The sequence below is a fragment of the Podarcis tiliguerta genome (assembly GCF_965153285.1).
Source record: "Podarcis tiliguerta genome assembly, chromosome: Z".
NCBI classification, from domain to species: domain Eukaryota; kingdom Metazoa; phylum Chordata; class Lepidosauria; order Squamata; family Lacertidae; genus Podarcis; species Podarcis tiliguerta.
Genome location: NC_139553.1, coordinates 25809146 through 25821567, shown reverse-complemented (window position 1 = coordinate 25821567; position 12422 = coordinate 25809146). Strand labels below are relative to the sequence as shown.

The window sequence follows — 12422 nt, the reverse complement described above, 5'->3', positions numbered from 1 at the left end:
TCAGATATACAAAGCCAGTAGCCATCCCCTCCCCGCCCCTGAACAGGGACCACTAATCTGGTATTCCTGAAAGCAGAAAACATATTGTGAAAGATTAAACAGGGGCTTCAGGTCTGTTGCAGCACCACCCAAATTAATTGTCCGAGGGAAATGACTTTGCTGAACATTTTTGCACTCAAGATGCCAAGAACAGCAATGTTCTTTACACAAATATTTTTCCCATTAAAAAAAGAAAGAAATGTCATCTCAGATGAATAAACACTACAGAACCGTCTGGAGATGTAAAATAACTAAAGGTAGCATCTGGGTCACTCAACCCAACTAACTCTCCAACTAGACTGGGCCAGCACGTAGCCAAAAGGAGAGCCTAATCCACAGTTCCTCTCATCCGAAGGGCTGAACAAGACATTATGTTGGAAAATGCATGGTTCCAACCCTGCAGATACAGAGATGATGGGGAATGTGCAGGTGCAGGTATGTTTTCCCTTCTTGGTGCTAATTTCCCCCTGTAAGTGACCCAACACCCATTTTCCCTCAACAGGCTCATTTTCAATTATGCGTATTTGTTTAAAAACTCCTGATTTTATTATAATATATATATATATATATATATATATATATATATATATATATTAGTATGACTGCTTGTTTTTAAAGTTTGATCTCATCAGTATTTTCCTGCATGTAAATATGCACAAAGCGCGAAGAGTTTTTTCTGGGTAAACAATATTTAAAATAATTTTTATTTAAACCAGTTTCTTTTGCTTTTAACTGCCTGGGTTTCATTTGAAAGGAAGAAATTGTGGAAAGGAGAAGGGTTAAGCACATTTACACACACCCCTTCTGCCCCAGCACTAGCATCACAAAGAAAGTGTGGTTCTCCCATAACATCTAAGCTTCAGCATTAGGATGAAGGATATTTCACCAACCCTGTAAAACTTGATCCAGCCACCCCTTATCTCTGCTGCCCGCCACTGCTGCTCAGCTGATGGTCCTTTGTTGTTGTTCCTCATTCAAAAGGAGGCTTGTATGTACACTTAGCCCCTGTGCAAACAGTAATGCAGCCTTGTGAATAAGTACATAAGAGTTACTAGGCTGGAAATAAATATTACTAGCAGAGGAAGGAGAGCACCATCCTCCTTCCAGCAGTCCAATGTATTACTATGCTGGATCTTGAGGAGGAGGGGTCTTCCTGCTGTCAGCCAGTAGAGGCTGCTCTGTTAGGGCACTTGGGGCAGGGTACTGCACTGCCCCACCAAACACAGCCTGCCCTGAGCCTTCCTACCTGGCCTGCCTTCTTACTTACAACTAGTCCAGGCAGGTAACATTGCTTATCAGTTTCCTCCTCAGTCTCAGTGGTGCCCCTCGCATAACTCAGCAGAGAAGAGAATGGAGACAAACCAGAATTACGTAGTTTGCTCTGCATCTCACTAGAACCAGAACCACCTACTGTTTGGGCTACCTGCCGGTCCCAACAGGCACCAGCCTTCGTCAACCCTCTTAACTTCTAAGCTGGGTGTAGAGGAGGGGCAGAGGCCACCCATCCCTCTTTCACCAGACCATCCACTCTCCGGCATGGGATTCCTTATTGCCAAAGACTACCAAGTAAGAGCTTAAATACGGGGAGCTGCTGTAATACTTTTAACTAAGCAAGAAAACTGATAAGGTAATCAATAAAACTGACAAAGCTTTTCCCAAACAGCTTATCAGTTTCATTGGAGAACAGAGGCAGACTAGTGAAGGAAACGGTAGCGTGGAGACAGTCAACCTGGTGCCTGAATGTTGCTGTACTATAGCTCCCACTGGCTGGGGCTGAGGGGAGTTTCAAGAAGATCCCAATCACTGACATTTCCAGGTCGGCTAGGAGAGACTCCGACTGAAATCCAGTCAGTGTAGACAATGCTGAGTGAGATGGACCAATGGCCGGCCCACATGTGAGGCAGCTTCTATAGTCCCTTTGTATGTTCCTAATTAGGAGAAAACGTCTTCTCCTATTCTAGCTGAAAGGGGAGACATGACATTTAAAGCAAATAAAAGAGTTAAGTTGTGAATGTGGTGATACACATGAACTGAGAAAGCAGAAGATTCCTCAAGGTGATTTCAGGCCCGATTTCCCTAAATGCTCATGGTGCTCCAGCCTCCTCATGAAGAACACAAGCTGGTGCAGGTTTTGAGGGTGTTTTCCTGACCTCCTTGTTTACTTTTTGGACTAGATGTTCTCTAGCGGCCAGTTAGAAATGAGAACCGATTAGCACATTACAGCAGAAGCACAGAAAGCAGAAGAGGGTCAAGTGACCTGAACTTCTGCTTTTGCAACTGCTGCTGTAACCTATAAAGCGGACTCCAGTGGATTCATATATGCATGTTGGCACATAGAACAGTCCTCCTATACTACTCTCAGTACCACCTCAGAATCATGTGGGGACAGCTTGTCGAAAAGTTCCCTGATCTCATTCCGCCCACCCCCCATGCATACAAAAGTGTGACCTGCTAGTTTTCTATGAGCATGGGAATTTTAACATGTTCGGTTATAATCAGGGAGATTTTAATGGGAGTGCTTTCAAAGTGGCAACCTCCTATTTGCATTCTGGGATGAGAGAGTTGCATGGACGACAGCAGCACTTCAGATCGTAGGTCATCCTGTACGGAGAAGCAGATTCATTCAACCATCTTTTACAAAGAAAAGTCTGCCCTGCCACCAATTCATTATTGTGGTCTCCCAGTGAATGCTGTTATATCTGAAGGTGTGACAGGAGCCTGTCATCAAGACAGTACAGGGAGCTGCCAGCTACTCTGTTGTATGTTTACAAGCACAAACCCCCAGAATTAGAGAAACTCCCTGAGAGATAGATACACAATGGACAAGTAAGAATATGTTGCTTGTGTGGAGAGCAAACAAGAAGCATCGACTGTTTAAAAGTTTCATTATTTTCTTTCGCTAGGGATCCCTGTTCAATGAAACTGACAAGGCAGAAGACAAATCTTGTCTAGTTTCATGAGTGTCATGCCAATTTGTTTTATAACTGAAGTATTGTTGTGTCGCCGTGTGCTTAATGTGTATACATGCCTTTTTGAAGGGGTGGGGGAAGTCTTGGAACTGTAAGACTGGAAAGTCCTGAATGGAGTAGATAAGATTTCACTCACCCCAGCACTGAAAAACTAGTATGGGCCAATTCCTTCAGTCAAGCAAAAGATAAATTCATGCCTGGAACATCCTTTTAAGCATAAACAATTTTGCATGACTTAAAAAGGATTTTACAAGTTTTCACAAACTCTCAAAAGAGCTCCATGAATGAAGTGAAAAGATCACAACTTTCACAATAAAACCTCTTCGTAGACTTCCATTTTGTACTTGGGAATTGCTATAAAACTGTATGATTTATGAATGGCATATATTACTGGGAGGGGAAAATATTTTCGGGTGAGGGCCTAATACTTACCCTTCATATAGCTGCGATTTGGTACACGTGTGTCCAATTAATAAATTATGCTACTCTTGTGTACCAAGTACCAAAGAAATGCATCCTACACATAAATTATATGTATGTTAACTGCCCTGGGAGGAACGGCGGGTTACAAATCCATTGAAAGAAATAAACAACAACATACATGTAAAGAATCTGATAGTATTATTGCTGCGAGGAATTGATCCTTAGATACCCCATATACGAATCAGTAATACCCCACATTGAAACCAAAATTTATAGATTTCTCTCAGGTGTTTTCTATTTTTCTAATGGCTAGAGTTCAGCTCCCTTAAGTTCAGTTCTAAGAAAAGCAGGGGAAAGAACTGTTTCATCATCAACGTAAATAACATTAACAGGCTTATTTATATACCGTATTTTTCTGTCTATAAGATGCCTCCATGTATAAGACGCCACCTGTTTGGGGGGATTCAGATTCAAGAAAATGGGGGAAGATGTATCAATGTATAAGATGCCCCCTAATTTTTGACATTATTTTTTAGGAAAAAACCTAGTCATATACACGGAAAAATACAGTAAGGGGGAGCTCCAACATATTACAATATAGTCTCACCTCTTAACAGGGATGTGCTCTCCTGTTCATGCCACCATGCCTTCCTCCGCGTCTCTATACAGCTGTAGAGAAACAGTGTGAAACTTGAAGCCTTCCAGATGTTGTTGGACTACAACAACCATCAGCCCTGCCAGGCTGAAAGGAATTGGAGTCAAACAACATCTAGAAGGGCACAGGTTGGTAGCGGCTCAATTCATTCTCCCCCACATACACCTCTCCAATTTCCCGGTGGTTTTTTTTTTCCAACCAGTGCTCAACATCTCATAGCTCCTGAAAACTACGTACCGTATATACTCATGTATAAGCCGACTTTTCAGCACATTTTTAATGCTGAAAAGGCCCCCCTCGGCTTATGCTCGAGTGAGTGTCCCACCCGAGCGCATTTCCAGCAGCAGAGGCTGTTGTCGGTGGCCGAGGAGGAACGGGCAGCCTGAAAGCAGCCCTTTTGGGCTGCTTGTTCTTCCTCCATTGCTGCCATCAGCCTCTGCCTCTCGGCAGCACCTTAGGTAGGCAGGGGAACGGGAGGGGCTGGGGGGGAGAAGCCCCCTCTGTAGTGTGCGCATGCGCACACACACTCTGGCCCACCAGGAGGTTTGTGGTGTGGTGAACTGGCTTATACTTGTGTCAATAAGTTTTCCCAGTTTTTTGTGGTAAAATTAGGCGCCTCAGCTTATATTCAGGTTGGCTTATGCTCGAGTATATACGGTACATATTACTTGTTTGGGGGCTTTGTTTGGCCTCCTTTTAATTATTTTCTTTTGTATTGTATTCATGCATACCTTGAGATTCACTGACATACTGTTTCTCAACAGCCCCGTTTTGGCTCTAATCCTGTCTGCACAGAAACACTGAGCAAGTTCACTATTAGGAGGAGTGACATTACTTTACCTAAGTGTTCAAAGCCCTTCACATTCATTATCAGCAAAACCTGCAATACCATTAACATATTAATAGCACAGAAGTGAACCAGCTTATACCGAGCTCAACTGTCTTACTAGTAATTTTGCATCCAAAAGATTTGTGTGAATCATCATTTCAGTCATCACCACAACTCACATCAGCACTGGGACACTCCAGCTACACTGGCCTGCTGGACTAGTATCTGTTTTATCAAGAGTTACACGTGAGCAATCCTATGTGTGCATGCTTCATTTTCCAAGCTAGCTGTCTTTGTGCAAAGATTCTTAGAAACGAATTGCTACAACCATCAGCCTATTTGGATGTGCAGCGACTGAAAATAAGAACCTAAGTAGAGGCCTGCTGGATGAGGTCGATGGCCTTTCTAGCCCAGCATCCTGATCTCACAGTGGCCAAACAGATACCTGTGGGAAACGCACAAGCAGGACCTGGGCACAAGATCACTCTCCTCTCCTCTGGTTTGCAGCAACTAGTATTCAAAAGCATTGGTGCCTCCAGTCTTGGAGACAGTGTATAGCCATCATGGCTGGTATTTGTTGACAACCTTAACCTCACTGAAATAATAAATGTTCTAGCACCACAATTCTTGTTTGCATAGATGTTGTATCCAGCTTAGTCTGAGAAGGCCCACTTGAAATTAATGGGCATGACTAACCTAGCCCCATTAATTTCAGTGGGTTACTCCAAGTTGTACTTAGTTGGATATAACAGTGGATGTGAACCTAAATTCTGCTTCTGTTTGTAACTTGAGGACTAGAAGTACTGTCCGAGCCAGTGACTTCACTTTCGCTACAAAGTAATAATTTAGTAATCCTCTTATCTCAGAAACATTTCTGCTTTCACGGAAGCCACTGAGAATGTCCTCCAATGACTGTTGCTAGAAGGTAGCCACAAGTGCATATACATCAGCACATAAAACATATGCCCCTTTTTACATTCTAAAGTGAGCTGGGATAAATGCTGTTCGAGTCAAATATATTCCACAAGTATAAGCTCAAAGTCATAGGTATGAGATGAAATATATGCAGGAATAGGTATCAAAATAGCCAACCAATCACTTATTGAGATTAAGCATGGTGTAGTGGTTTGTGTGCTGGACTAGGACCTGAGAGGCCAAATCCCTACTTGGCTATGAAGCCCACTGGGTGACCTTTGACCAGTCACCCCTCTCCACCTAACCTACCTCATAGGGCTGTTGCAGGGATTAAACGAGGAGGGGGAGAACCATGTGTGCCACCTTGAGGTCCTTGGTGAAAAATGTGAGATACAAATGAAATGAAAAATGCGTAAGAAATAAATACACAATTCCTAGACTAGCTTCTGTTTGACCTAGAGAAATCTAGCTAAAGACCGTTGGAAAATAATACCACCCAAGAGCCTTGAATTTAGGTAGCTTGCCTGGTCACCATAAACGACAAGGAATTTCATACAGGTGAACAAGCAGGATGTCAGAAGAGGAATTGCACCATCCTTCCCCTACCATCCTGTGGCTCCTGTGTTGGCTGTAGAGTAAGAGGCTCCCCCACTTCCATGACTGAAGGAGAAATGCAGAACACTGGCAGATGAAGGATGCATTGTTCTGCCACCCCTCCACTAGCCTGCATGATACAAGGTTTTTTAAAAAATAAAAACTGGTCTGCTAAGAGGCTAGTACTGTGTGTTTCCACGCGGGCTGAGGATGAATCAGATTCCCCTCTTTAAAGACCACTAGCCTCTTAACCAGTAGGGGCTGGTGCCCATAAGGAATGGTAGGGGAGAAGGCAGAGAGGTCAATAGTAGGTGGTGCCAGAACCAATGACAGGCAAAGTCAATTAAGTGTTGGTGCTAAGCTTTAAAGCCTCAGGCCTGAAGTCTCCACCCGCATCATTCTGCCCAGACACTGAGGTCCAGCTCTGAGGGCCTCCTGGCAGTTCTCTCACTGCGAGAAGTGAGAATACAGGGAACCAGGCAAAGGGCTTTCTCAGTAGTGGCGTCTGCCCTGTGGAACGCCTTCCTGTCAGATGTCAAGGAAATAAACAACTTTTACTTTTAGAACACATATGAAGGCAGTCTTGCATAGGGAATTTTTTTTAATGTTTTCCGTTTTATGGTGTTCTTAATATTTTGTTTGGGAGCTACCTAGAGTGGCTGGGGTAACCCAGTCAGATGGGCAGCATATAAATAAATAAAAATGTTGTTGTTGTTAATTTTGTCCCCATCCTCCTCCCTGAATGAGTTTCTACAAGTGACAACACTGAGACAAATGCAACCTTGTGGATTGATTATAAGTAGGAAGGAAGGCAAATGGGAGTAACTGAGGGTAGATTGAGGCTGCAAGGGTAGCACCCCAATTCTCTCTAATGGACCAACCTTCACTGCTCCCAACAGGCTTGCAACATTAGTGGTGCATAAATGCAATGGAATTCACTGCTTTTTCTCAAGGCAATTCTGGATATTGGTGCTACTACAGTTCCTGTCTTGCCTTTTGAGCACCTGAAATGTTCCCAAAGTACAGACAAACTTTCAAAGCTTAGACCCACCTGCAAAAACAGTTATTTATAAAGTGTTTGTCTGAAGAGAAGGCAAGATCCCCTTCGCCACTGCCCTAAGATTGTAAGATAATTGCAATCCACCGACCCCAACAAATCCTTAAAAATTCCCATCCCCTTTTTGGAGGCATCTTCACTTTCCCTCCCCCCCCCCCACCTCAAAAAAAAAAATGGTTGTGGGGAAATGGCATGCAATATTTTGGCAGAGCACTACAGTATTCAGGTGAACTATCCCCCTGAACCACACAAAAGGGACAGATTAATTATGACTTCCCCAATGTAATATAAACACTGACAATTGGGAAACACTGGCCTGCAAGCGCTCCAGTTGGAGAACAGCCTTTATCAAATGTGTCGTGGGCTTTGAAGACACTCGAACTTAGGACGCAAGGGAGAAACGTGCTAAGAGGAAGGTGCGCTTGGCAAATCCATACAGTGATCAACTACCGCCCGAAAACCAATGTCCCCACTGTGGAAGGACGTGTGGATCCAGAACTGGCCTCCACAGTCACTTACGGACTCATTGTTAAAACCGTGTTTATGGAAGGCAATCTTACTCGGCTACGAGTGATCGCCATAGAAGAAGCAGCAGCTCTGCAGATGTTTCGGGCAACTCCCATCAGCTTGATGAATCAGTTCAACATGCTCCTACAGTCCGTTTAGGGACACATGAATTGAATAGACAAAGGGTAAGATTGTGTGATAAGGCAACAAACCTGCTGTGCTTTTGATGCAGCTTGTGTGGTGTGGTGCAGAAGGTAGATCTGGATGTAGAGGCAGTAAGGCCCATATTCATACCATACATTTTAAGTACATTTAAAAACGCATTTCAAGCACATAGCTTCCTTCAAAGAACCATGAGAACTATGGTTCCTTAAGGGTGCTGGGAACTGTTGCTCTGTGAAGAGTAAACTGCAATTCCTTAGGATTCCCGGAGGGAAATCCTAAGGGTAGTTTAAATGTATGGTGTACAGTATGGTGTACAGTAGCTGCAACCAGTGCAACCACTGCAAACTTACATAGGCATGCAAGTGACCCAGACTGTTCCGCTCTCAAGAGCTACTAACAACGGCAGCTAGGAGATTTATATGTATTATAGGTATGCTTATCTCTATCCATATAGATCTGTATGCTGCTGTATAAGAGCTGTCTGTGCTTTTCATATCCCAACAGGCCCACAGATGTCAATGTCAGCAATGAAATAAAATCCAAAGATACTACAAATTTGCTATTTATATGCAGCACCCTGGAGACTGGCTGCAATGGTTATTTAAAGTTATAGGAGGGGGGAAGGGAATTTAGCAGAGTAAAAGCAAGAAAAAGAATAGAGCCCCATGGATGTGGGGGGAAAGGATGCTTAGAAAGAAAGAAACCTTTTAAGAGTCCACCCATGCAATGATTTTTGCTTTCATTTTCCAGGTTTGGGCAGAGGGAGGGGAGAGCTGATGCCTTTGAAGGGCGAGGAGGACCAGCAGTTTAGGAAAACGTAAGGAAATAGAGAAGAAGTGATGCCAGCCTGCCAGAACTGCATTAAGAGGCGGCATCTCTCCCTCCTCGGGAGGCATGGGGCGCTTAAGTGCATTCATTCCCGATCAGTCAACAAACCGGACAGCAACAAAGGGGACGCACAGGATCAGGAAATGTGTTTTGCTGGTTGCATTCCGGAGTCACTATGCCTCCAGTCCCAAGTCTGCTAAGTACTCTCGCCGGGCACTTGCAGGGCACTGTATAAACTAAGAAGGAAAAGAAGCCGCGCGGGTGTGAGGGATCTCTCCGCCCAGCAGATTTATAGCGTCAATGAAGACAGACCGGACTAACCGGGAGGAGGAGGAGGGAGGCGGCAGGGCTGAGACGAAGGGAAAGCGAGACCGGCTGGGCTGGGTAGTTAAGGGAGAGGATTCTAAGCGGCCGAGGCTGCGAGGTGAGTCCACGGACCACCAGAACAGTTGCAGCTGTTTTAGGCAGGCCAGCACACAAACATTTGAAAAATGATGATGTTATTTAACTGTTACGGTGTTCTTGCAAATCCTGAGCTGAGAGCTTGCAATGGGCTTTTAAAAACAACGCACACTTTCAGAGGGGGCCCCCGTGAGAGCAAGTTTCTGGGTGGGTTGCAAAATAACGGTTCCTTGCAGCACACGGAGTTGGTCCTGAGCCCCGGAACCTTCTGAACTTTCTAGCCGAAGTAGGCAACTCCTTCATCCTTCTCTCCGCCGCCTCCACACTGCCCTCGTAACACCAACTACGAAAGACACTAAGGGTTCATGCAAATGAATTCGGTCCAGCTGCGATCAGGATCTGATCACACACACGAAGCAGCTGCAAGACTGCCGCATCTTTACGCCACTTCTTGGGATGCAACTATGTGTGCGCGTCCCCCAATAGGGAGAGCAAGAAGTTATTTGCAAGTCACCCAAAGTCAAACAAGATGCATCTGAATGTCGGTTGCAAAACAGGCACACACATTAACTGAAACAGAAAATGTGGTTTGTTAGGTTTTTGGGGTTTGAAAACAAACTACAGGTTGCATAACAACCACCATCACCCAAGCACTGAAGGGGGTGGGGGCCGACAGTTGTATTTGTATCATACACACAGAAACACACACACACACGTCTACGAATAGCACCATCAGCCCATGCAACGCAATGCCGATGGGAGCCTAAACGAGAACCGGGCTTCGCCGATGCGCATTTCGGCGTTGTCACTTGAAGGCTGCAATCCTAACCCTAACTCACCTTGGCAGCAAGCCCCGCTCAATTCAAGCAGGGCTTGCTTCCTAGCAGACAGAGCTTTAGGATCGCGCTGCCCACCCCCCCACCCCCCGCAGTCGTAGGAGCTTACACCCCGCACCAGCTCGCCGCAGTTTGAAAGCGAGCAGGCAGGAGTTGCACGGCAAAGGAACGATGAGCCCACCCTAGCTTTCCGCTGTTAAAGCAAAAGAGAAAACCTTGTAAGGAAAGGAGCAGCGGGGGACGCGCGGGCGGGTGTGGAGAAACAGAGCTTATTTTCATTATTATTATTATTGTTACTCACGTATCTCTTGAGCTTCTTCTCAGGGGGCGATTTGATGAGCCAGCCCGTGCACACGACGTGCCCTGCGCTCATCTTCTTCGCCCCCCGCCGTCCCGCCGGGGGGAGCCCAGGAGGCTTGGTGCGATGCGCGGAGCAACGAGGGTGGTGGCGGCGGCGGCGGCGGCAGGCTGCAGAGGAATGCCGAGGAAGCTGGTGCAGCCGGGCAAGTTGTGTGTGTGTATGAGAGAGAGGGAGCGAGAGAGCGTGTATATGTGGAGGTGGAGGAGTTGGGGGCGACTAGATCAACGCAGTCGGCTTCCTTCCACCGGGTCCTCCCCGACGCAGCCGCTTGCTCAGCCCAAGGAGGAAGTCATGACATTGATCAGTGACACACACACACACAGGCGGATCCCGACACAATGAGGGCCGTCGAAGAGCACGTGATGCCGGGGCCGGGCTGAGCCCCATCAACAAAAACAAGCACGTGCAAAAAAGGGGGGGCAAGAGGCCGCTACAAACCCCCACCCCGCCTTCGCTCCCTCTCTCTGGCTCTCCGCCGCAATGCACTGCCTGGCTTTTCCGTGCAAACTGACAAGTCTAGCCAGTGGAGCCGCTTTGCAGGCTCTTAATTTTCTTTCTTTATCGCTCCCTCTCTGTCACTCCAGAGAAGGGTCTGCCTGCCCGATTCCCCCAAGCTTCTGCTTTGCTCGGATAAATTTGGAGCGCACGTGCGGGCAGGCAGTTGCAGCAGCGTGGAAAGGGTCTACTTTGTGCCCCTCCTCCCCACCACCCACTTCTGTTTCTAGGACCCCGGGGTCCGCCAACCGCGTCCGGCTGCGAAAGAAGGTAGTGCTTCGCATGAGAAAGAATCCGGAGCCAGGGGATTTGCCTTTTGAACACCAGAGCAGAAGGGGGCTTACTGTCCTTCCACTACACAGGAAAGTAAAATAAATCAGTTTTCAAAAGCTATATCAATTTATCCCCCAAAGATACCAAATTATCCCAACCACAGCTTTTCTTAATTGTAATATTATAATTTAGGGTTGAGTGGGTGGGCTAGAATTTTGTTAAACGGCTGAGAGTAAGAAATCCTTGCCGGCTCACTGCAAATCATTTCATAAGATCATAAAATTCTAGAATTCGATGGACCCTTAAGAGTCATCTAGTCCACTGCAGGAATCTCAGCTAAAGCCTCTATAGCAGATGGCCATCCAACCTGTGCATAAAAACCTCCAAGCAAGGAGAGTGTACTGGTTGTTTAACAAAATTTCTGTGCCACTTTATCTGTCCCCACTGCCAACTTAAAGAACAAACTCTAAGCCTTTTACATAAAATACGCATCAAATGCTAATTTATTTTTTCACAAATTTAATAAAATAAATACATAAAATACCAATGAAATCAATAGAATTAAAAATGTGGAGGCATAATGGGTTGCATCCAATGCTAGTCCTACTCAGAGTAGACCCATTGAAATTAACAAATAGCTGCAAACAGACTATGTCTTTAATGCACATTGGAAGCACTTCCATCCCTCCCTAAAAATTCTAGGCACTGTAATTTGTTAATAGTTGCTGGGATCAGTACCACTTATGATGGGTAATCTACAGCATGCAGCGTTCTTTTGTGGGCAGAAGACAGCTGTAGGCCCATTAATTTCAGCAGGTCTGTGGTGAGTAGGACGGAGCATTAGATAAAATTATCAAAATATAGATAAAATCCCCCTTTGTAAACCTATGTAAATATGCAGCCTGAAATCTTTACTCTTTGGCTTTTTAAATACTGTAGTAATAAAAATATAATAGGAATTTACAGTATACCCATGCCTTCCCCAGTCTGGTGTCCTCCAGATGTTTAAGACTACAACTCCCACCAGCCTCTGCATCATACAGATGTGCTGGCTGGGGCTGATGATGATGAAGA

The 12422-nt window shown here is 45.4% G+C and overlaps 1 protein-coding gene across 2 annotated transcripts in view; it reads right to left on the bottom strand.

Annotated features, from left to right (window-relative positions):
- Positions 1-11494, bottom strand: part of GAB3 (GRB2 associated binding protein 3) — an 83178-nt gene extending 71684 nt beyond the window's left edge. Inside the window, exon 1 of one of the 2 annotated variants that reach the window (XM_083423698.1) lies at positions 10521-11494. In XM_083423698.1, the coding sequence (XP_083279824.1) occupies positions 10521-10592 (72 nt within the window). In that variant the 5' untranslated portion in view covers positions 10593-11494. The remainder of the gene's footprint in view (positions 1-10520) is intronic. The other variant, XM_083423701.1, reaches the window with a different exon arrangement.
- Between the last annotated feature and the right edge of the window lie 928 nt (positions 11495-12422).